This window comes from Hoplias malabaricus, chromosome 3 (genome assembly GCF_029633855.1).
Source record: "Hoplias malabaricus isolate fHopMal1 chromosome 3, fHopMal1.hap1, whole genome shotgun sequence".
Classification (NCBI taxonomy): domain Eukaryota; kingdom Metazoa; phylum Chordata; class Actinopteri; order Characiformes; family Erythrinidae; genus Hoplias; species Hoplias malabaricus.
Genome location: NC_089802.1, coordinates 18,336,780 through 18,361,727, shown reverse-complemented (window position 1 = coordinate 18,361,727; position 24,948 = coordinate 18,336,780). Strand labels below are relative to the sequence as shown.

General features: G+C 37.6%; 1 protein-coding gene across 2 annotated transcripts in view; it reads right to left on the bottom strand.

Moving 5' to 3' along the window:
- spag9b (sperm associated antigen 9b) overlaps positions 1-24,601 on the bottom strand; it is a 45,482-nt gene extending 20,881 nt beyond the window's left edge. Inside the window, exons 1-5 of one of the 2 annotated variants that reach the window (XM_066663278.1) lie at positions 23,978-24,601; positions 13,040-13,160; positions 11,354-11,424; positions 10,255-10,349; positions 3,489-3,639 (exon numbers count right to left, since the gene is read on the bottom strand). In XM_066663278.1, coding sequence (XP_066519375.1) covers positions 3,489-3,639; positions 10,255-10,349; positions 11,354-11,424; positions 13,040-13,160; positions 23,978-24,280 — 741 coding nt within the window. In that variant the 5' untranslated portion in view covers positions 24,281-24,601. Of the gene's footprint in view, positions 1-3,488; positions 3,640-7,506; positions 7,892-10,254; positions 10,350-11,353; positions 11,425-13,039; positions 13,161-23,977 lie in introns of those variants that run through there. The other variant, XM_066663279.1, reaches the window with a different exon arrangement.
- Positions 24,602-24,948: the final 347 nt, after the last annotated feature.

Below are 24,948 nucleotides of genomic sequence, written 5' to 3'. Positions count from 1 at the left end.
ACCATGGTGATCTTGGCAGGACTGTGGGGCAAGGGTACCTCACTGACATCAGCCCAGAGGTAATCCAGAGAGTCCTGGGCACTCTTACCGTCCACACTCCTTAGGGAAGTGTCAGACTCCGGCTGCCCAAATGAAGAGGAATAATGAGCTGCACTGAACATTTACCTGCAAGCTTACAGGTACAAGTACAACCAAGGGCAACATGGGAACAGTTGGCAATGCCATACAAGGCTAACAAGGATATAAGTTGTCACTAATGAATATTGTCCCTTGTGGAACATTTTGTTAAATATGAGTGAGTGAATGAATGAATTACAAGCAGTTTCCTAAAATACATTGGACCTAAAAATGGTAAGGGCACTCCCAATATTTGCTGCAGCTGTGGACAGACAGCTGGTTAATGCCTTTCACAAATTCTATAAGACTATTTTCTAGCCTTTACTGTCTTGTGCTTAATGTTTGTACAGTCATTAAATGTTGTTCAGAAATGTGTCCTTGTATGGTATTTGTATAGTTGTATGTAATTGTGTTGAGATTATATATTTTAGATTTTATATATATGGTCAAATTAAAAACATGTACCTTAATGTAAGTTAATGTAAAAATTATTTATTCCTAGTAATTTTGGAGCATTTATATTTGTTCATTCATCATGAAATTTTCACATAGTGTGATGTGAAGGACAGGTGCTGTGTTGAAATGATGCAATAAACTAAAAATGAAGACACGTTTTTAATTGGACTGCGACACAAAAAGATAAAAGATCAGATTATTCTCCAATTGGCCATAAATTTGTTGACATATACTCATCCAAAATTCTTTTCTGAAATGATTGGTGTCATTTCATAGTTTGTAACCCACCAATGCAAAAACGCTTCACTGAAAAGATTAAACAGCATTCATCCGCAAGACCATAATTGAGGCCCTTCTTCTTAGTTCAAGAAAAAAGAAAATCCACTTCAAACCATTCCAAAGTATTGGATGGTCCTCCACCACTCAGCACTCTTCTATTGGGCAGTTATGGCCTTAAGGTTAGAGAAGCAAGCTTGAGGCTGGAGGGTCTCTGATTCAATTCCTGGGAATTCCAAGAGAAAATTTATTCACGGCTTCTTAAGCCCAGTTTAAGTCCTAAAATCAAGCTCTGGGGCTTAGGAGGCTCAGAGAAATAATTCAGCATAGTACCTCATTTATAATGTGCATGTTTCTGCATTGTCAATATTACAAACACCAACAGTCTGATGGCAAATTAAAAATATATATTAATAATTTTCCCAGATACAGACTACAGGAGTACAGACTGTAGCCTTGGACTGGTTTTCATTCACTGGAAAAATCTCAATTCAGAATTCTGTACACTCCAGGTCGACTCAATGTACTGTGCAGCTCTAGCATGAACCATATGCTTACTGTGTCTTCCCTCACCTTCCTTTCCTCTTTCTAGAACTCTCGCTCTCTCACACACACACAGTTTTCAAAAGAGCGATGCCTGATGGGATTCACTTGTTTGTAACATGCTATCAAACCCTTTCCTGTTGCCATGGCAGCGCCTGCCCACCACTCTCAGCCTGGCAGCTCTTTTGCCAACCAACCTGGGGAAAGCCTGACAATATTACATTATGTGGCCTACTTTCTCAATTTCAAAGCCAGTGTGACAGGAAGAGAGAAAAAGACGGTATGGGAGACTGTAAATCCGTGAGAAATGTCGAGTCATAGGGGGCACAAAGCACAGTCTGTGTCTCCTCAGTGGGAGTCTGCTGGAGGCTTGAGCAACACGAACACTCCTTTGTGTTAGTGAATATGGGATGCTTCACCGTGGAGATTAAAGCTACTGAATTTAAACGACCACCGAAAACCACACTAATTTAAATGGATTATAAATTATGGATGCATCTTTATAATTCAATCATTCTATGAATTATAGATAAACCCTCATGTCTAATTAAAACAAGATATCTCATATTAACAGTGTGTGTTTTTAAGATACAACTTATAACTTTAGACTACACCTACACTTCTGAAGATGAGACATACATATCTTAACAGACAAAAAAGTAAGCAAACTGGATTAGTTTACTACTGGATTTAATTTCAAATGAGACTAAGATCCCCACTGCTTAAACCAAATTATAACTAATAATAGCTAAGTGCACCTTGAACAACTCTCCTTTAGTTTAGGCTATAAAGAAGTAAATGTGCATCAAGTTTCAGAGAGATGTGCATCATTCTATTAAAGCCTCTTTCTCTATCAGCTTAGCGATCCATAACATGCAGACCTCAGTATGATAGTGTAAGCATAAGGGATATAGTTTTGCTACTAGGAACTGAAAAATGATCTCTTCTCTACATCAGCTTCTCACATGTGTGAATCCCTAGACTCCCCAAGGTCACATCATTCGAAGCCGTAAGATTTTCATAATGCCTCTATTACTAGATAAACCAATGTTGACATCTTGAAAGTTAATACTGGAAAAAACATTTTGAGCAGTAGCAGGTTATAACCAAATGGCTGTACAGTCATTGTATATAAGTATAATTGAGAATTTAAACAGATATCTATGATTCATAAAATAAATAATGTAGTTTAATTCATGTATCTAAGGCAGCCCTTATCTACAGCATGAGGATAAAGCATATATGTAGCACAGAAACCACATAAGTTCCAGTAATTTCTTGAGCCTATCAGTAGTATACTGTACTGCAACTGGGCCTGATACCACAGTCTCACAGCTTGTGCAAACATTTGCCTTTCGAAGGAGGACTCCCTGCCACTGCTTCATAATCATACTACAGAAATCTGGCTGTTACAGAAAAGAAAATCAAGCCAGAATTGAATGTTCAGTGGGAAGCAAAGTCTTATTTCTGTACATTATGTACTATCTGTTGAGGGAGAAAGCTTGTTTGTGCCCCAACAGGCATATGATGACAATAAATAAATACTTAATTGGAGTGAATATTCATGAGGGGCTTGCAGCAGTCTTTGTGAGAGGCAGAAAATTCCAGAGAGGGAGGAGTGAAAAAGCACCACTCTGTAACCTTCCTGTCACTCTCTGCCTCATTTGCTCTCTGTTTAAGCATGCAGGACATAGCAGGCATAACCTCGGCCCCAGAAGTAGTTTCCCCCAGGCTGGCACACTCTTGTTTCCCAGTCTTTTAACAAACATCCTGCCAGGACACTTATCAGAAAAGGAAGCTCTCTCAATCCCAACATGTTGTCACTGTTTCCTTTCTTGGGAGGCCACAAGATTTCCCAAAAGTTGTAGGACAGCAAATTCACTATGTTCCATCACTGACAGAACCTCACTAATTAGGCTACATTAGGTGGGGGGGAATGCCACCTAAGAAATTATGAAGTTTTAAAGCGAATACTTGTCAGACAGGCTGTAATCATGGCTCATCTGCGGAACATGGCTCATTGTGCAGCTGACAAGTGCTGACAAATAAGATAAGTTAAAACACAGAATACATGAGATAGAGTACATTTTACCAACCTTGAGGCTGGTGTTGGAACGAGTGTGACTCAGATCATTGTATTGCCATGTGCCTGCTCCTGGAGTCTCCACATGCTCCCTTTGCAGGTCAGGGGTCATCACATCACCGCCTGGCAACTGGAAGATCCCTAGAGACACAGGCCGCTCTTTCCTGGCATGAAAGAAGGAAAGTAATAGATTTAGTGCTAGCCTTTCTGTTAAATATTAATATCACAACACTTTACAAACATACTATGGTATATTGTGACATTTATAAACCAAAGCTTCTTGAGAATTGGACCTCAATAAAAATAAACATAATAAACCTGGTATTTTTTTATTGAAATGACTTGTGTTCTACAGCTCATAAAATTTAATTTAAAAAAAAATACAGTTTACAGTAAACATGAAGCAGGAAACATACTAAATATTCTTTTTTGAACTGTATTTTCCAAAGAAGTGCAAAAAAAAACAACACACACACAAAAAAAGGCCCTGTTGTTCTAATATTAATATTATTTTAGGAGATACATCGTCCAGTTAAAGCTTTGAGAACTGCAACAGCCATGGGAAGTTATTATTCAATGTTACTTACCAAAATGGCAGTATCTAACATTCTGTTGCAATGCTACTGCGTCAAATGTAGGGCTGGGATTCAAAACTTAACAATATTTGCAGCACCTACTTTTATACTTCAATACCACTGAGAATAAAAATATCAACATACAAGACACAAAAAACAAGCTTGAACCAAAATTACATTACATTTCTGATCAGTCTGTAGCCAACTGAGGATTTAAGTCATGTTCCATTGTAGCTGGTAAGTTAAGGTATTAGTGCTAAAGTGTAAAGTGTCAAGTCAAGAATTTTTTTTTTTGTTGTTTTTGTTTTTTACACTTGGAAATAAGATATAAGATGTATGATATCATTTATAACCATCCTAGTCAGCTTTATATTAATGGGAATTAAGCTTAATTTGAAGGTTTCTTCACTTTGAGCTTAAGTTTTCGTCAGAGGCGAACTCTGACTTTGTAATCAACATGGCTCTTCCAAACTGTATTTCCACTGCTGCATTTATTCTGTGTCCAATACTGGTTGCCGTAGTGAAACGGTAGATCTATTCATTGTTGCCCAGACCTCAACATGCTGACTGCACATTCTGCAGACCAGGATACATCCCAGCCAGGTCAAACAACATGAGCCTCAAAGTCAAACTTTATAAGAAAAAAAAAATCATGAAAATGTAAGGTAGAAAAAGATTTTAGAAATATTTGTACCACATACTGATTTCTACACAGGTCCATCATTATTCACACACACTAAAAACTCTTACTATTAGCAGTACTAATAGTACATTGCACTAATGAACCACCAAGTGTTAAAAAATTCAACGGATGCATCTGGCATGTCTTCATAATGACCTATGGAGTGGCTTATATAAACACCCTGATCAAACTTGCAAGTTACCTATGAATTTTAATTGCTGAGTGTTTGCATCAGTAACACTGCTGAAGGCAAATTCACATTTGATATTCTGCTGCTCACTAATAGTGCACTTTCAGGTATTACTACTGATAAAACCTTTCTTCCTTAGTATCTTTTTCCAAAGTAATAAAACTGTGATCAACACCAAAAAACTCAACTATTTATTCTATCAAAGGCCAAAATAAAATCTCAACATTTAATTCTTTTTACAGATGCTTGGAGCAAATAAACATATATATATATATATATATATATATATATATATATATATATATATATACTGGACTGATCCTCAGCATCACTGCTGCAATTCCACCACCATCATAAACAGCAAATACAACACGACCCATCAGTATGCCTTTCAAAGAGATACGGGCAGATATGCGTGACAAAGCACTCTGTTTTAAAATATAGTATAGACATATTCAAAAGCTGCTGACAGGAAACAATAACCCTACAAAAACAGGGAGTGGAGAGTCAATGTTGCAGAATTCTGAGCCTTCCTGCTGAACTTCTGAACAGTGGAAAAACCTAACTAACCAACACCGAGCCAGGGCCAACGCGCATAGCGTCGCACCAAACACAGTCCCGCCTTAATGCAGCTACAGTACTAGTGCCACCTTAAATTCTCTCTGTGAAACATGGCTGAACTAACAGTTCTTACTCACACATTCACGTTTTAATATTAAGAAGTCAGTCAGTAAGGAAAAATGCCTCTTCTAAAACTGAAAATTTACAATATATTCATGTTACACAATTCTACAACATCATAAGCAGGTAAATTGGTAAGTGTTGTGGGTATCATGATATATATTATAATTTTCACCAAATCTCAGTCTTTGCAAAGATTCACCACTTTGTGTCAAACTTCATGAGTGAAAACAGTTCCAAAAAATATTTTTCAATGTAAAACTTTAGGTCTGTCCCCATTTAACATATGTAATATTATAAAAGATTCCAGGAATACAGAGATATCTGAGTCAGTCTAGGGCAAGCCCAGAAACCACTGTTGAATGTACATGATCTTTGAGCCCTCAGCTGAATATAGCCACATGGACTATGGGGTATTTTAGAAAAGTTTAAATATTTAAGTTAGGTGGATTGGCGACTCAAAAGTGTCCGTAGGTGTGAGTGTGTGAGTGAATGCGTGTGTGTGTCTGTGTTGCCCTGTGAAGGACTGGCGCCCCCTCCATTCCCACCTTGCACCCAATGATTCCAGGTAGGCTCTGGACCCACCGCGACCCTGAACTGGATAAGCAGTTACAGATAATGAATGAATGAATAAATGTTTAAGTTAAAAAAAAAAATGACATCCATGCCAAAGACCAACCTTTGCTGACTGATCAGCAAAAGATGCAAAAGCTAACGTACACATATGTGAAGGTACCACTAACACAAAGACATTTTGGAGAGACATGCTCTTCCCAGGATGTCCATGATTATTTCAGCAAAACAATGGCAGGCCTCATTTTGCACAGGCTACAACAGCGCGGTTTCATAGGCTCAGTGGGCATAGGCCTGGATTAAGTACAGTTTTATCTCCTACTGAAAATGTAAGGTGCAACATGAAGAGGAGAATTAGATAATACAAATGGTTGAGCCTCTGAAGTCATGTATCAAGTAAAAATGGAAAAACTTCACTTGTAAACCTGTAATAATGAGTATCCTCATTTCCCAAAAGATTTAAAAGTGCCATTTTAAAAATGAATGGTGATATAACACTGTAATAAACAGCTTGAACCAACTTTTCTGTGTTGTAGAGATCAAATTCAAAATTAGTTTGTATTAACAAAATACAATGATGTTGATCAGAGAAAAAAAGTAGTATTTTTTCAAAATAGTATTATTCCTAGTATTTTTCTTTCACAGTTCATTTTACACAATGTCCCAATTCTTCCAGAAATAGGGTTTTGCTATTAGTTAAAAAAAAAAAAACCCGGTTTCAATTAATATCATTTAATTGAACCATGACCATGAGATTAAATAACTTCATTGAATAAAATTTCTATATATGTTAATGGAAAGAGAAGTCCTAATTTCTATATTATTAGTGTTTATGCACCAGGAACTGACATAGATCTACATAAAAAACAAATATCTGCATTAGCTGAAAATTACAAGATGGATGCACTCCTAATCACAATGCATTTTAAGTTCTCTTCTAAAGAAATAAACACAGACAGATTAATGTATATACATTATTAGCTCACTTCATGCTTTCATTTTTTCTTCTACTTTCATAAAGTACTTTTCAAAACCAAAATATGGTTTGGTATTGTTCAGTTGGAAAGCCAGATTAATTGTCTTATAACTGGTTTACAAACAGAATTAACAGCACAAAACAAACAAACAAACAACAACACAAGAGCATCACTCAAGCATGGAAAAGGCCAGACAGGCTAATGATAGTATAACTAAAATGAGACTCAAAGAAAAAGAAACATCAAAACTAATTTAAATATAAATAAATAAATCAATCAATCATAAAACAAACCATAAAAAATATCCCTAGACAAAAAACACACTTTCCCCTGACTCCCCTATATCTGCGTACCTGCTTATCCTAGGGAGTGAGTGTGTGATGGCGGGCAGGCCGTTAGAGACCGAGTAATGCACCAGAAGCAGAACGGACAGAGAGACCAGCACAGCAGAGTTGATGACCACTGCTCCTCCAACAAAGCCAAACACAAACAGTAACATGCAGCCTGGACTCATGGTCGTGGTTACCGCGGGTTACGGGCTGCCCAACGCCCCCCGATGCACAAAAACAATCCCATCAGCATCGGCAGCCCTGAGAATACTCATCCACAAGCACCGCTGTGTGTGTGTGTGTCTCTCTCTGCAGCCTCTCAGTGCCGTGACATCATCCGCTCTGACACACACAATCATACATGCAGCAAACCGGCTTTGCAGCAGCTGTCTCCCACAGCCCAATGTTTTCACTTTCCCTTTATCTCCCAGCCTCTTTCTTTCAGGCACTGCCTTTCACTGCTCAGCTACATTTGAAAAACTCTAACTCTAACTCTCTCTCTCTCTCTCTCTCTCTCTCTCTCTCTCTCTCTCTCTCTCTCTCTCTCTCTCTCTCTCTCTCTCTCTCTCTCTCTCTCTCTCTCTCTCTCTCTCTCTCTCTCTCTCTCTCTCTCTCTCTCTCTCTCTCTCTCTCTCTCTCTCTCTCTCTCAGCTCATTCCATATGTTTCTTCTCTGCTCTCCACACAATTCCCTCAAAACGTATTGGTTCACCACACAGACAAGCCCTAATCAAGCAGTTCAAACCAGAAAAAAATACAGTTTGATTTCAGTTTGAGCTTGCATAAATCTCACAACAGCTACAGTGAATAAGGTCTTAAAATGAAGTATGGTATTTGGCAATAATCACGTCTCACACTGAGCACTGAACAGTGTGACCCAGCACCTGTTTAGCTAAAAAACAACTGCCAGTTTCATCTGAAAGGCCATGAACTCTTTTCATGAAACATGAAATGGTGATTTGGAGCCCTCTGAACATAATCCTTTAATCCTCTCATACATAGTATAACAGCGTCCTCCCAAACACTTCACTTAAAACCCCAATGATCATGTCCTTTTCTGACATACACATCTCTTCCCAAATACCAAAAGATATGTACATCCATAGTCTCTGTGGACAGGTTCCTTACTGTTTATGTTAATAAGACATTCAACTTTTGCTAGCAGCTGGGCTGCAAAAAAAAAACACATGAAAATAACTTTTTCATGGTGCAGATCTAATGTCACTTGTTTTACAAAATACAAATTATGAAAAATGTAAGACTAGAATTTAATTCAATTTAAGAATATAAATTTAAATTTAAATCCTGATACTAATCAAAACTAATCTCTTAGGCAGTATAACAAGAGCCTTTGTCCTCTTTAGCTGATTCATCAGCCCATAGAACACTTGCAATGCATACATGATGACATGATTAAGTAAAATTTACAATGTTTTCTAAAAATTAGGTTATATCCCTCATATGAAATTGCACGCATCTCCAGCATTGCTATATTAATACAAAGAAGAGAAGGTCAAACTGCAAACATGGACATTCTTAATTGGTTTTATACTGATAGAACCAGTCCAAAATGGTGAATATCATTAAGAGGTGAAGAATGGCAGAGGCATATTTATATTCTTTTTGGCATGCTCCATATTAGACTAAAGCAAAAATAATTCAGATGTTACATCATTTCAAAAAACAAAAAACGAAGAATAATAAAGCCTATTTTTTTTTTCCAATGCACAACACTTCACCCAGAAACATACACCTACAAACACAACATGTATCCAGCAAATAACAGAATAAACCGCAGACACAAATCAAACAGGAATGAAAAACAAACTGCCATGGCTGGGCACTGTGATGTTTTCACCACTGTGTCAGTGCTCGCCTCTTGTTTAAGCACTGTCACACTATGATAGTGCTGCTGTGTGAGTTGCTCCACAGCCCTGCACTTCATTATCATCAACCAGTGGATTTTCTCAATCTGTCACTGCCTCTGCATGGAGACCTGCTACTGACCTACATTTGGAGATGTGCACAGCAGCAGTGTGTAGTGGGGTGTGTGTTGGTGTGCGACTTTGGCCTATTGTGTGTGTACTGTACAAGTCATTTCAGCTCAGACTGAGCCTGAAGTGCACATCACAGGAATACACGAAGTCACAGCTGACTGGTGCAATTAATTGTAATGAAACTGTTAGGCTTTATACAGGACTTGACACTTTAGGTAAGCAAAGCAGTCTTATTCAGTCAAAACATGTCCATTTCAGTCTGATTTAGGTTTTACTGAGGCTATTTTAGTACATGGTCTGCCCTACACAAGAAGCTAACCTAAAATAAAGAGGTGCCTGGCTTATTTAAATGTGACAAAAGAGGGGAGTGAATATTTCAGTGGGGTGCACTAATAGGAAATTTTAAAACAATATCCATATATGAAGTGCAGTTAGTGTAGGGCAAACAAAATTTGGAATAACTAAGTAGTTAAATGTCTAATTATATGAGCTATTCTGAAAGATTACAATATATATTTTCTCCTATTTTGACAATGTGTTGAAACCTTATGTCTTCCCGTGCTTATGCATGTAATGTTGAGTCCTGTTTTAGTCACTGGTTAACAATGCCTCAAGCTCAATCCAACTGCTCCAGCTCACCAAAGTTATAAGCTTTTGTGATCATACAACTGCACAAAAAGTATATGAAGCGCATTTTTGAATATGAAGTGCGTATTTGAATATCATACGGTCCTATATATTAAGTCGCGAATAATCCTGTTTGAGGTCAGACTTACCTATGTTTGCTCAAAGTGCTGGGTTCTGTGGGCTCCCCTCCTACAAGCTGCTGTGTTTTGGCTCGCTCCAAGTGTTCCATGTAATTGTGAATCATCTGTGAAAATCAAAATGAGGATTATGAGCATGCAGTCAGATGAGCTGGGCTTTACTCTTGAGCCTTCCTTACACAGGTACAGGTTCCAAAGACAAAACACTAACTCAACGGGGAGGAATTTTTTCTTTCAAATATCTGCATAATTAAATCATTAAGAAAGTAAACTAATTGCTTTAACATGAAACACCTAATTTCATAGAAACATCAAATTTTTCACAGTATTTATGACTGGAAGTTGACAAATGAAGGGTTTAAAGTCTCTGACAGATTCCTCACAGAAAATTCTGTTCTACAAAACATTTTTAAAATCAGTTGAGATAGAAGATATGCATGCAGGGTGCTGTAAGGGACAGTAATATACTTTTCATAATTCCATAGAAATAAGAACTAGAAACTAAAATAAAAATGCTAATCTATGAATTAATCTAAATCTAAATGATTGTATACCACTAAACATATGTAGAAATATTAAAAGCTCCTCCTATTTTTATTAACCAAACTTTTCCTTCAATAATATGGGTTATAATATGTCCTCAAGGAAGAATTCCAATCGGCTTGCAGGGCTGTGGCAATTTCCAGACACATAGCATTACTCTACAGTGCAGAAGGCAGAAGATAAGTCATAGGAAAGCCATGTGAAGCTGCGCATTATATTTTCCAAGCTAGATTTCACTATTTTTAACATGTTCTGTTTTTGGTTGCAGAGTTGCAAAAGGGGAAGTGATGAACATTTATGCGAATTATGGCAGTGCTGAGCAGGTTCAAGGAGTTCCAGTGTCCAGAGTTGCAAAATACAATATCAGTCTGCTCATGTTTTCATGTGGTCACATTGTCTTTAATCGTTACTCTTGTTGTGAAGTACAGAGGTGGTATACAAAGATCAAAAAATTTCAATTTTTCAAAAAAAAAAAAAAAAAAAAGTTTCAATTCTTTCAAATTCCTGAAAGATAAATAAGCATATGACAAAATACACATGCACATGGGGCACACATGCACTTACTCACCTCAGTGTGTCTTTGATGGAGTGTGTTGTACTCTTTCTTCAGTTCTGCTTCTCGCTCCTCCAATCTTCCAACTGAATAAAAAGCAGGGATAATTGTTTAATTTCCAGCAGCAAAACATTGTTAATTAAAATGCTGCTTCTGGGTGGATGGACACAGGTTTTGTGTTTTTAATTTTAATCATCTGTTAGGTTTGACTCTTTTCAAAGGAATTTACCAATGCTGATCCATATTATCAAAACACACTATTGTACTAATGTGAATCGGCCACTAGGGGTCCGTACTGCAACACAAATCACAGACCATTTATTTATTGACGTCCCATTACCTCTCTGAAATAATCCAAATTGAAATAACTGAAATAATCAAAACCCAGTCATGAAATGGTAGGTTCTATACATGCTACTGTCAGTGGTACCACCTCACTGTCTACAAACCAAGACTAGAACTCAAACTGAAATAAGATACAAGGTACAACATTGTATACAGAAGCCAATATTGAGGGAGTTAATAAAAGCGCATTTGCAATTACCCTCTTGTAGCAAGGACTTGGAATGTCAACAGACTGTTGTTTCTTACACCAGTTAACTATGTCTGCATATACAGAAATCCAAGCATTTTGGGAATGTTATTAAATGAAAGAACAAAGAGTTCAGAATGAGAATGAGAATTCAGTTTGCAGTTCATTATCAGTTGGTTTGCAGTCTATTCATGCTTTCTCCTCAAAAAAAGAAACAAGACCTGGCTTATATGGGATCGTTTCTCTACTGTGCTCTCTCATTATGAACCCACAGAGGTCAAATTAGGAGCATTTCTCCCTGTGAAACTGTTTGGAATCAAACAAGTCCAAAAGAATCCATTGAACTGCCTTTAATTACATCTGACAGGAGGAGCAAAACAAGGTACAAAACAAGAGAAAAAAATCTTAATCTTCAGTTGCTGAGTGATCACACATCTTTCTCATCTTATGCTACAATGACAAAAAACAATGATAAAGAAGGAGACAAAGGGAGATTTAAAGATTAAAAACTAAAATTTGAGCCAACAGCTTCAATAAAATATCATCGCTGTAAAGAAATAAGTCTATCCTCAAAATAGTAACTTTATAGGAGAAGAAAACTATTTTTATTTTCAATGCAAGTCAGTGTGAAAAAATAATTAAGTCCAAGTAATTTTAGAGCGCTTTTAAAAAATTATTTTATCATGACATTTCACAAAGCTTGACAGACAGCTGACTGTACAGTTTTTGACTGTACAGTTACTAGGCAAGCAAGATATTCCTAATCAAATGTAACAAAATAAGCGTATTCACTTCATAAGAATAGTTCTCTCCAAAGAGAACATTTAAAGAATTGACAAAATGGATGGATGTGTCATCTGCTGAGCGGTTACGTAACATACCGCCCACCTGGAGTACAGCTTAGCAGTAAACACGGTCATTCTCCCATAATGTGGGGGTTCAGCATCCCTATAAACATTGTACTTATCCAATTCAGTCCATTCTCAGCTGACATTCAATATGGACAAGGATCACTCAGCAATGTGAATGGACAACTCAAGTGTCAAACCATGGGATTGTGTAAGTAGAAAGAATTATTTTACACACTAGTCATGAGTTAAAATGAATGCCTGAATGAGAGTCAGTGTATTAGGTAGCATATTAACTTGATTGTGCAGTGGAGTACTTACCCTGGTCTGCATAGTTCTTGATTTTGAGCTCCAGCTGTCTAGTTGTGGCCTCCAGCAACACCACCCGGCTCTGCAGCTCTTTCCTCTCTTGCTCTTGCAAATCTTCATATTCTATATACCTCTAAGAGGGGAAAAAAAACAATCACACAAAGCATTCCTTCAGTAGAATTCAATCTGTACTAGGAGTATAAATCTCTTTGATTCAATTTGTTTATGACAATTTGATTACACAAATTTCAGGGCTATTACAAATGATTCGCATGATTTTTTAAATATTGAATACAGAAGTCACTAGAGAAAATATACACACAATACCTGTATTGTTAGAAAATTCAACAAAGTGAGTGCTTCAAAATTGACTGAAATTCTCTTCAGATTGAGGCTGTATGTCCCTGATTTCTTTAAAGCAACCGCTGTCCCTTTCTTTTGAAGTAATACCAAATCTTACATTCATTTATTCAGTAATCCATTTTCTGAAAAACATTTATCCTGTTCAGGGTCACAGTGGGCCTAAGCATACCTGGAATGATTGGGCAAAAGCAAGAAACCCCCACCCGGATGGAGCACCAGTCCATCACGTGGCATTACACACTCACACAGTCACTCACATGGACACTGCCAATCCAACTACCAATATGTGTTTTGGGATTGTGGGAGGAAACAAAACACTCAGGGGAGACCCATGCAAAGACAGGGAGAACACACACCAAACGCCTCACAGTGATCCAAGGAGGGGATTGAACACACAACCCCTGGACCCTGGAGCTGTGTGATATTGAAACTACCCCCTTGTTCTTACATCAGTCCTATATTGTGTGATATATGATATTATCCAAGTGGTAGTTAGAGTATAATACAATATACTGAATAAACACTGGATTACGAACACCTACCTTATTGTGATAATATCCTATGCCAATCAATTAGAGCTTCTCATAGGGCCCACCCCACTCTCTTCCTACCGGCAGACACAATTTCTTTTGTTCCAATCCTACAGCTACACCCTAAGGTTGCTGTGGCTGTTTATGATCCGATCAGCAACCAGCTACCCTTAACATCTACGGTTACTCATTGAGCCCATCACCTGAGTATCCAAACCACCCACTGCATCACTAGCTCTTCACAGGGGTCATCAGGTAGGCACCTCCCCTCATTAGTGTTTCACTGAATTAAGCCCACAACGCCTCCAGAAGTCTCAACACTGAAGTCTGGCGTCCCAGGCCCACCCCCCTCCAAACTAGCTTTACAGTGCTACCTATCTCAGTATCAACAACCGTAAATCCACACTGGCCTCCTTGGTGACTACAGCTGTACCTAGCCCCACTGGCACAGTTAAAGCATGTTCAGTGCCACCAGTTCCATGTGGTCTTAATATTAATATTCTTAAAATAACTTTAAAATTGAGTGCAATGAACTGATGGCTGTGCCCTGTAATGACCGTTAATCAGTGACAGATGCTGTAAATAATATGTATTGAAATATTGAAAATGTGTATAAAAATCATATCATTGTTATTGAAATATTTTATATATCGATATATATATTGATATTGAATTATTGTCCAACCCTAGAGGAGAACTTTGTAGTTCCACAATTACACCTGTTTCTCTGCATACTTTCTTATCCTCATTTCACCCTGTTCTTCAATGATAAGGACCCCAATGGATCACTGCAGCTGAAGTGACACAGTGTATGTTCTGCTGATATGAGTGGATCAGAAACAGCAGGCCTGCTAGAGTTTTCAAAGTGTCCCTCTGTCACTGCTGGGCTGAGAATAATCCAGCAACCACAAACTTCCAATAACAGCATTGATTAAGGACTCGAAGACGACCAACTCAAACTGGGCAGTAACTATGAGTGTCACTGCAGCACTGAGAATGATCTAGCATCCAAATCATACCTGCTCTTCGGTGGTTCTGTGAGTGTCCTGACCATTTAAGAGCAAGGTGAAATATGATAAAGGATTATGAAGTATGCAAAAACTCGTGGATATAGTCTGCAGTTGTCGATCTACAAAGTGTTACTCTATGTTCAGTGGAGCTGATAAAATGGTCAATGAGTGTAGACAAAGTAGGTGTTCTTAATCCAGAGATATTTTCTTATTGCAATAATTCTTATGAAAAAATTTGCAATAGTGTACAGTAGTCTTTATAATACAGATTGCATATACTACTGACAATAAAGATTGTATGTGCAAGTGAATAAAAAACTAAATTTGAATCCAATCAACTGTACAGGCTGCACTGTACAAGCCCACATACTAGAGATTTAAATCATAGTAATAACACATTGACATCAAACAAAGCTTTTTTTTCTTATATAAGTTTAAAAAAAAAAAAGACATGGCCTTTAGAAGAGTATATAGCATTAAGTTTTGAATATGCAGCAAGTATATAAAACATTAGAGATGCCTTCTAATATGTCTCCTTTTGGACAGGCAAGCCACTTGATTTAGATCAACTGTCAGCCTGCTCAATAAATCAGAGAAAGCAATGTGAGAGAAGAATCCATACAGTCTAGGAGTACTATTCACTGTTCACGAAAATTCATGAGCCTTTTTAAATCATCACTTAAAACTGAAATACTGAAATTTTTTTTCTGACATTTTCTTGTTGTCATGCATTGTTTCTATTATCCAAATAAAAATAAATAAATAAATATAATGTGTCTCACCCAAAAATGCCTTCAACCTGTGTTGATTTATATTCATCTGCTGATATCAGTTTCCATGACCAAAATGAAACAAAATCATTGACAATGGCTTTTAACTGGACTTTTTCCAATAAAAGGAAGTTGCGGCTAGTGAATGCCTTGAGGCTATGTACTGTCAATCAGACTGTAGTAAAAATTTGCAGTGAAAACAACAGGAGTTTGCTTTATGTATTTGACTCACCAACTACTAGAATCCTCCACCAATCAAAGATTTTAAGTTTTTTCTATAATCCGGTTTGGTTCGGGCAGAAAGAGAGAGAGAGAAGAAAAGAAAACTATACATGACTAATCATGAAGTAACAGTCCCTTTGAGGAGTGACATCTTTGGTGGTGTGGGTTTAGCAGCTGCCTGTGGATTTCACTGTGACCGCGTTTGGTTTCAATGAGTCAGTGCAGGCGTTAGTTTTCATATTCATGACTTTTTTTTTATTCACCAAATGAAACACTACGACTGGTAGGAAATATATGGGGGAAAAGCTAAATTCAGTTTTTTCCCAGCACATTACACACTCACACGCGTACATACACACGTCCTCACTTCTACTGTTAACAATTAGCCAAATCCACTTGCCTTACAGGTACAGTGTGACAACACCAGGAGCCATTTTATACTTGATAGAGTGTGTGAGAAAATGAACATAAACGCTTCAGTGAGCCACAGAAGGAACGTGTCTACTGAGAGCCATAACTTAATAGCAACTTAACAATTATACTAATATTAACAATTATAATAATAGCAATTAACAGACTGCCCTGAGAATGCAATGGCCTTATTTATTTCATCAAACTAAATCACAGCGTTTCAAGATATATCCCAAAAAATTAAAGAACCAGCTAAAACTTTACGTTTTTCTGTTTAAAAAAATAGAACACTTAAAGAAGCCTTGATCTGAGTAAGTGGAATTCATGAATCATCAAATAACCATTAAAGGAACTGCTGCCTCAAACAACAGAATATTTATGTCAGCCTAACTAAACCTAAACTAAAATTAAAAAGCCACATAGAACAAAAATACACATTCTGCACCTTGCCCTGACAACATTCACCTTCCCTTCTCAACCTAACAATTCTATACAAAACCCTGCACGTGTCTCAGTATTTATTAGGGGTTTAAAAATACACTTAGCCCATGAGACAATTCTATTCTTGTTACTTTGTTTTACTATGAACAAAATTTCACTGAAGAATAATATATATGTACTCGCTGTCACACTTGCTTGGCATAGTGTGTGAGCCCTGTTTCACCCTGTTCATCAGTGTTCAAAGTTAACCCTAACCTTACTACCAAGGAGTCAGTGATTGTGTGAGTCGTTAATTCATGTTTACATTATTTTAAATTACATTACTCCAGACATATCATGTCATATCCAGCAAATGCACAGCAGAAGCAGTTTGATATCTGAATAACCCATCTGCACCACAAGATACATCCAGATACCGATCGCAGTAGGACAGCTGATGCAGGCAGTGATATCACCTGAACATCAGGGCCAGGACAATCTCAGCAGAAAAATATAAGTGCATTCTACTGTTTATTCAGGTTAGTTAACAACAGAAGGCTTTTGCCATTGGGCTATGTGACTTCAAAGCAGTGTGACGCACATTAAGCATCTGTGTGAGGCATCTTATGATCATCAAGCCCACAGTCACCAATATCCACATGCACAGGCCCTGTAGGCCTTATGCCTTTGGTGACAAGGTCACAGCGCTGATCCTGTGCCATATGGAGTTCACAGCAGGGGAAAAGGAATCAAACAAATAAGCAGAGTCGTCAGTAATTGAACAAATTCAAAATCAAGAATTAAAAAATTCTAAATTCAAGAATTAGCTTGTGAACTACTGTTTGAGCATTTTAATGTTTGGAAAATGCAAAATACTCCCTGAGACCTCCCCATTTCATAAACGAGTGGGCATAAATTTTAAACCAGATTTCATGCTAAAATTAGTCCAGCTTATTTTCACGAGTGCCATGGTGTAGCAGCACACAATGTTTGTACATTTCCTTAGCACCAAAAATGTGTGGGTATTTTGTGTGGGTTAGTGTGAAAGGCACAAGACGGGACATTAAAGCCACTTTAGCAATTAACTGCACAAAAATCTAATAAGAGCATTAGCTCTGTGTGGAACCATGTAGTGAGAGGTCTTATACTTAAAGACATGTGGAGAGATTTCAAAAAAGTCCAAAAAAGGAGAACAATACAGTTTATGAACAGAACTTATAGCAAACATTGTACTATTAAGCAGCATCATTTGCATTTATTAATATAATTGAGTTTTAAAATAGTTTTGAAGTTACAGATGAATTTATTCCAAAGCTTTGCTGCTTTTCTAGTAATAAAGCAAGAGCTTTACAGCTGTATTAAAAATATGCCTTAATGTTATAGATAACATTAATCAAAAGCTTTGCAGTTCTTGTAGTACTAAATTGGGCTTTCAAATTCAATTGGTATTCATCAAAAGCCTCTTGTGTTTTTATATGGTGTTTTTTATGTTTTTAAATGGTCTGTGAGTTTTCCTAATTTAGAAATTGGACAACATAAATACTGCTTACTAATTTAACTGCTTTATTTCAATTAAAACTTGCTGTTTACCATGACAATATTCATTCATGTCTTAAAGACAGGGTGACATCTTAAACCACAAACTAATATTTCACCTTACAGATCACATAATTAATAGCCTGAACTATGATTGCGCAACTCTGGAAATTAATCGTCCGTAAAGACTAAGCCTCACACTGGATTTTTCAAATCTGTCAGTGTCTTGTGAAAGTGTGTGTTCCTCCTTTATCAATACTCTGTTGCTTATCATATGATCTGGAGGACAGAGCTCATATGACAGCACTGCAGAGGAAGAGTGCCTGGATTACGGCTCCCTTTCACACATAATGCCCCCATTGTGCACCCACAGATACAGAGGCTGCACTGTACCGCTACTCTGTTGATAGAGCTCACTTCAAGTGAACTGCATCTCCACTTGGCTTGCTGTAGGGGCTCATAGCCATTGCTCATATTTACCATAGCAGTAGCACACAAGTGGTTTTAGATTCTTCAGATCTAGTTCTTCAGAAATTCTAACAGCTACATTGAGATTATCTGATATTCCCATGTGAAATAAACTCAGCTACTTAATTCTGTTTCAGCAATAAAATGACTGTTGCTAGCTTAGTTATTCTGAATGCAGTCTACAAAATTTAAGGTATGAACTTAACTCTTTATAGCAATGCATTATGCGTGACATTGGTGTTTGGCAAAGAATATATCTTCTCCTACTGCATTTACAGGGAAGAGAGGCCATTCTTGATGCACACACTCATGCCCAAACAGAGCAAATCACAGTGTCTAGAGTTTGTCTGGTTATTTATAGATTAGCAATTATGTGCATAACCAGTAGTTTAGGAGCTGTGTGCTATAACAAGATAGATTGGTTACAGAACTGAATCAGATTCTTTCTTTCTTTCCCTTCCCTATCCCAGCCAGGATTTTCAGCATATACCAACTATAGATTTCAATCAGATCATACATACATTTATTTCAGTAATGCCACAGCCCATGTGTTGTTGGTGTGTGCTAAGACAGAAAAGACTAGTGCAGGGTTACAAATCAATTTTAACTGTTGGAGTTATGCCTAGATGTTTAAAAAGAGGATCAATAGATTAAGAGATCACACCAGTGGCAAAAAGCCTTCCTGTTAGCATCAGCATCAAAATATATCACAGAGACTCCTCACACAGAAACAGCTGTAATGTAGAACTAACAGAATTCTACATGATAGCACAACAATGGAATGAAAAACATTAGTTTCTTGAACTCAGCAATCTCCTAATTTTATTGCAAGAAATGACCTCAGAGACCTTGTGATATAGCTTGAGGAAGAGAGAAGGAAAAAAAAGTAAATCCAAGAAATGTCCTGAGTGAAAAAAGGGGCTCAGGAAGTTCTTCTCCCGGTACATTCCAGGCCCTTCCCTGACATTTCCTCTCAGTGTCTAGAGAGTCATGTGTAGACTGTTAACAGTTGGCATATATGTGTGGTATTATAAATTAGCACTCAAGGATATACACAGTAATGTTTTTAATGTATAATGACAGCACAGGGTCACAAGGCACACGTTAGGATTTCACACAAAGGTCTGACAGTTAAGTGCTAACTCATTCAGTTGTAATCACGTTGTCAACACTTTAACTACACATGAAGTAAAATTTTAGCCAACACTTAGCACAGTGAAGAAGTCAGTGACCACAATTCATGAATTCAATTTCAATTAACGCTCTATATTCTTCAGGAGTTAATCAACAGGGGGTTAGATAGATATAAGCTAATCCACTGACATAAGGAAGTAACTGAGAAAACAGGAATTTCCTAAAGTAGATTTTGTGTTCTTTGCGCTGTGATCTTTGCGCTGTGAGAATACAACACAACAATGGGTCTGAAAGGATGTGCCCCTGCCAAACGCTGTTACTAAAAAACAGAAATTGCCAAAAAATAATAAAACCTGGAAAACCAAATAAAGGATTTTATGATAATGAAATGCTTGTCTTCATAACAATGGGATAGCCATTTTAGAATCCGAACTCAATATTACTGAATGTGTTCAGAGGTTTGAAAAAGATCTTTGCAGATTTCCCTAAAAACCTGAAGCATCTCAAAAGAATGGAAGCTGTAATCAACGCACTAGGGCTGTACCATATCTTACCGTTTGCAATAATATTGTCCTATTTTTTGCATAATGACTCATCACAGCAACCATTCTTTTGCTGTTTATATGCACACACTACATTTTCTGCACTTGGGTTGCGTGGTCGATTTTTCTGCTATGTGATTATATACAAAATCAGAATCTTAGTAAATTACTGTTGTTTACAAAAAAGGAAATGTTTACTGATTTCTTTTGGCACTTCTTTATATTTGTATATTTTAAACTGTTAAATTTGTAGTAAAATAAAACTTTTTAATAAATAAAACTATTTAATGCTACTAATATATATTAAATATGTTTAATTTAATATGTTTTATATTAATATAACATTTATTTTGTTGCATTAGTGTGTTCTTGAAATTAATAAAAGTACTTTTCAGTGTTTTGCTCATATCGCCAAGAATATCATTATTGCCAAAAAACCCTGAAATATCATGATATTATTTTAGGACCATATCGCCAACACCTAACCGGAACTTCAGATAGTACATTTTGATATTATAGCTACTTTCTGCTTAAAAACAATCCATGCTAAATTTGTTTGGCCATTATTAACTCGATTTCATAAATTAATTAAATGGTTCTGTACTGCAGACTATTTTACATGTAATTGGACAACACCTCCACTGCTTTTTTGCTTGTGTGCACTTGACATTTCACTGTCATTAACAAAACAACAGACAAGCAATGCTACATGGCACTGCTTCCGGCAACAGCCTACACTTTTGCAGAACCCGTGTACAAGCCAGCAAAGACAACCAAAACAAAGCCTAGAGGGAAAAGCAAAAGACTGGGTCGTATGGCGTCTTTTCACTTCAGTTGATCCAAACAAAGGATCACGTGACCTGAAAGTTACCCCAGCTTCTGAGGGAAAGGGAGCACTTTCACTTGGCGGTTGCCATCACACAGAGGGCCAGGCATATAAAGAAGGACCGGGTGGGGAACGAGATACAGAAGGAAGGATGTGTATCGCTGGTGTGCCTCTGTGGAGCATGGTGTCTCTGTGGATTTTGGAACAAACGGGTGACTGTTGAGCAGGAGCAACTGGCAGTCAGTTTAGTGTGGAGGCTGAGCTTAGTGGAGACTGACAGGAATAACTGTGTCATTCTCAATCTTTTATTTTACAATCCAGAGAAAATAATCTCGATAGACAAAATATTTGACACAGATTAAATGCAGTTCTAAAAGTCTCTCCAAAATGTCTAGTGTTTTAGTTCTAAGAATGTCAGATTATTTTGAAAAAAAGTGGTCTTTTCTGAAATGTGAGATCCTCTGCCAATAAGGATGCCCACAATGTCTAGTGCCCAAGGGCCAAACAGGTAAAAGTATCTTAATATATTTTAGTTTTTAGTTTCTAAATATCCCAAAAATATACACTTATAAGTACAAATATAACATATCAAAATGGTTCTTTATGGAACCAAAAATGATTCTTCTGTAGCTTCACTCAATTTCACTTAATTTTAAGAGTAAACTTGCTTTTAAAAAAATGTAAATGAATAAATATACTTTGCACACGAGCTGTTGGCAAGGGCATGTCAATGTACATACAAAAATATAACCCATAATACTACATATAAGGTATATTAAACCTCTGGAATCCAACAGCATCCTCTCGAACATGAGCACAAGTGGAGAAGATATCGACACTGCGCTCTAATAGTCACACACTTGCAGACAGTGTGTGGATAATTGCACTGCTGAAAGCTCTTGTGTCTGTAGCGACCTGCTTGGACATCCTGCTCATAATACAACAAGAGTGAGTGAGTGTGGATTACTGCTGCACATGCAGAATCAGTGTACGATCAACTGGACGATACTATGCTACACTTCATTCATTTGACCACAGTGCAACAGGATGTACTAAACCTCAATTATCTAATGACACACTGATTTACATTCAGTTAAAATAACTGTACTGTTTTTATGCAAAATATGATTCAGAAATATGTTTACCAAACTGCCAACTTCTATCAAGACAAAACAAGGTCAGAAAAAAGGTGAGGTTCCTTATATGTAATGCACTTTTTTAATCTTTACAAAATGTATATTTAAAAACACTGATTAAGGTCTAAAATTATTTGCAATCTTTAGGCAAGTCTCTTGTGCCCTGTGTTCAAAAACCTATAATCAATTCACAATAGCCTTAACCATTAATGTTTGTGAAGTGTACTGGGCGATACTGCTGCACCCTATATGGCAGAACAGACTCTCGAAAAAAGTCTGTGCCAAATGATATAAACATGTGCATGTCTAAAGTTATGCAAAGGCAGTACTCCTTTTAATGCAAATCATTTTCACATTCAGTTGTAATGCCTCTGTAACAACAATCTGTGCATGACAGAGCTTGCAAATTATCTTGGGTGTGCCTGTTTAAGTTTTTATTTTTGCATTTGTTGTATGAGTTTGACAGTCCCAATAGCCATGTAGACACCTGCAAGCTGAGCAAATCATAGTTCCCTTTTTTCTTGTTTAAAAGCTGATTTGACATATCCTGAGAGAAATGACAAAGCATTTTACAGTTTTTCATTGTTAGTGGATTTTCAGCATCACAAGCTACAGCTTTTTGATCATTTTTGTAATGAAGCAAATAGTTATCAAAATATGCATGCTTATCTTTTATCCTAAAGCCCATTCATGAAAGGACTTAAGAATTAGTTTGTAATCTGCCTTTGAATCTCAGCAAATACCCCAAAGTATTTACTCTAGGTTAATCTGGCTTACCATTTAAGTACATAGATGTCAACTCACAGTTCTGAAGAAATAATGCTGTTAAAACTTAGATATAGAAAAGAGAGCCAAATGTAGTGTAATTGTTCTACATTAACCATCAAAGACAAGCCCTCTGAGTCCTTACAATGAAGATCAACAATTTTGTTTTGTAAAAACGTCTTGAACCTGGATTGACCTTGGTTGTACCCCTATTTATAATACATCACTTAAGCACTTCTTCTTTATATTGAGCTATATTTTTCAATAAAAATACTTGCTCCATCTGAGAAACTGTTTATCTCAACTACTACATGAATGTAAAAAGTGTGAAAATTGGGAAATTGGGGTTACTGTGTATACAATGAGTACATAGTTTTGAAGCTGTGGATATAGAGGTTAACAGCTCATTAAAAACCCCTTTTGAAGTTGAAGTGAGTGCGAAGGTCTGATGATACTACAAGATGCAGGTCAGCAGCCCACCCGGACCAAGACTGACACTGAAATAGAGGTTACTTTGTATACAGTCAATACAGAGTGTGGAGTCTGTGGATATATGGGTTACTGTGTTTACAGTGAATGTAGATTGGTGGAAGCTATGGGTATATGGGTTATTGTCTGTGGAAGTTGACACCTGTGGAAATAAATGGGCGAATTGGACGACTACTTGGAGATGTCAAGCTTTTATTCAGTTTTTGGGGACCAAGTTTGTCTGGAAATGTTTCTGAAGAAGTATCACAGTTAAGCATTGCCTTCTTGAAATATTTCTGTATTTATATAATCTTATAAATGTTCAGACAGAGAAATAAAGTTTTAGTACCTCTTCAGTTCCCTTCCTGAGCGCTTTCTCTCTCTCATACTGCGTGATGAGCTGCTCGTTGTCCTCTTTGAGCAGCTCCAGTTCCACTTCGTGCTCCTGTTTCTCGGCAAAGACCGAGTCCAGGTTCTCCAACACTGCCACCACCAGCGGCATCAGCTCCTTCACCACGTCCTCGTCGTAGCGGCCGATCATCCGCTCGAACTCGCGGTAGATGGAGCTTGCCAAACCAGACACCCGTTCGGACATCATCGCTGAGCCGCGCTCCGGGTCCTCCTGGTACAGCACGCCGTCCTCCAGCTCCATGTTTTCTTCCCCGTCTCTTTTCACTCTTTACTTCTCTTCTGTTTTCTCCAGCCGAGACTAGCGCTCACTAATGTTACTTAAGATAGCGGAGCTAGCGCCGCGCAGCTAACCGCTCAACTCTCCAGCTTCTCACTTCACTCCGAAGCTTAAAACACGGTTGCTCCCCTCCGACGCCGCCCCCCGAAGCTAAAAGCGCCGGAGCCGAGCGCCTCGGTGGCCAGTCTTCGCCGCTACAGACTTTAGTTAAACTCAGAAAGCGCCGCCGACTTGTTTGAACTCAGAGGAGAGAGCAGTCCCAACACAGTAGTTGTTGACTTAACCGTCACGACGTGACGTCACGTTCTAAAAGCGGGATGGGCGGGAACCGGGAGGAGGACAGTCAAAAGGACTCCGTTCACTTCAGCTCGGAGGAGTTTAGTCAAGAAGAGATGACACCCTTCATTTATAATGTTGCATTAGTGATGTTATTCCACTGGGAATATAAACCAAGCTACATAACTCATATGTGAGTAACGCGTGAATCAACAAGTTCAACAAAGTTTGATGCCGACTCCTCCAGGGGTTGAGGATTTCCCAGCTAGCCGAATAACTCATAAGTTAAGTCTGTCCAATAAGAAAAGAGCGGAGGGACATTCCTATTGGAAAATCTTCAACTTTGGGGTTATCTG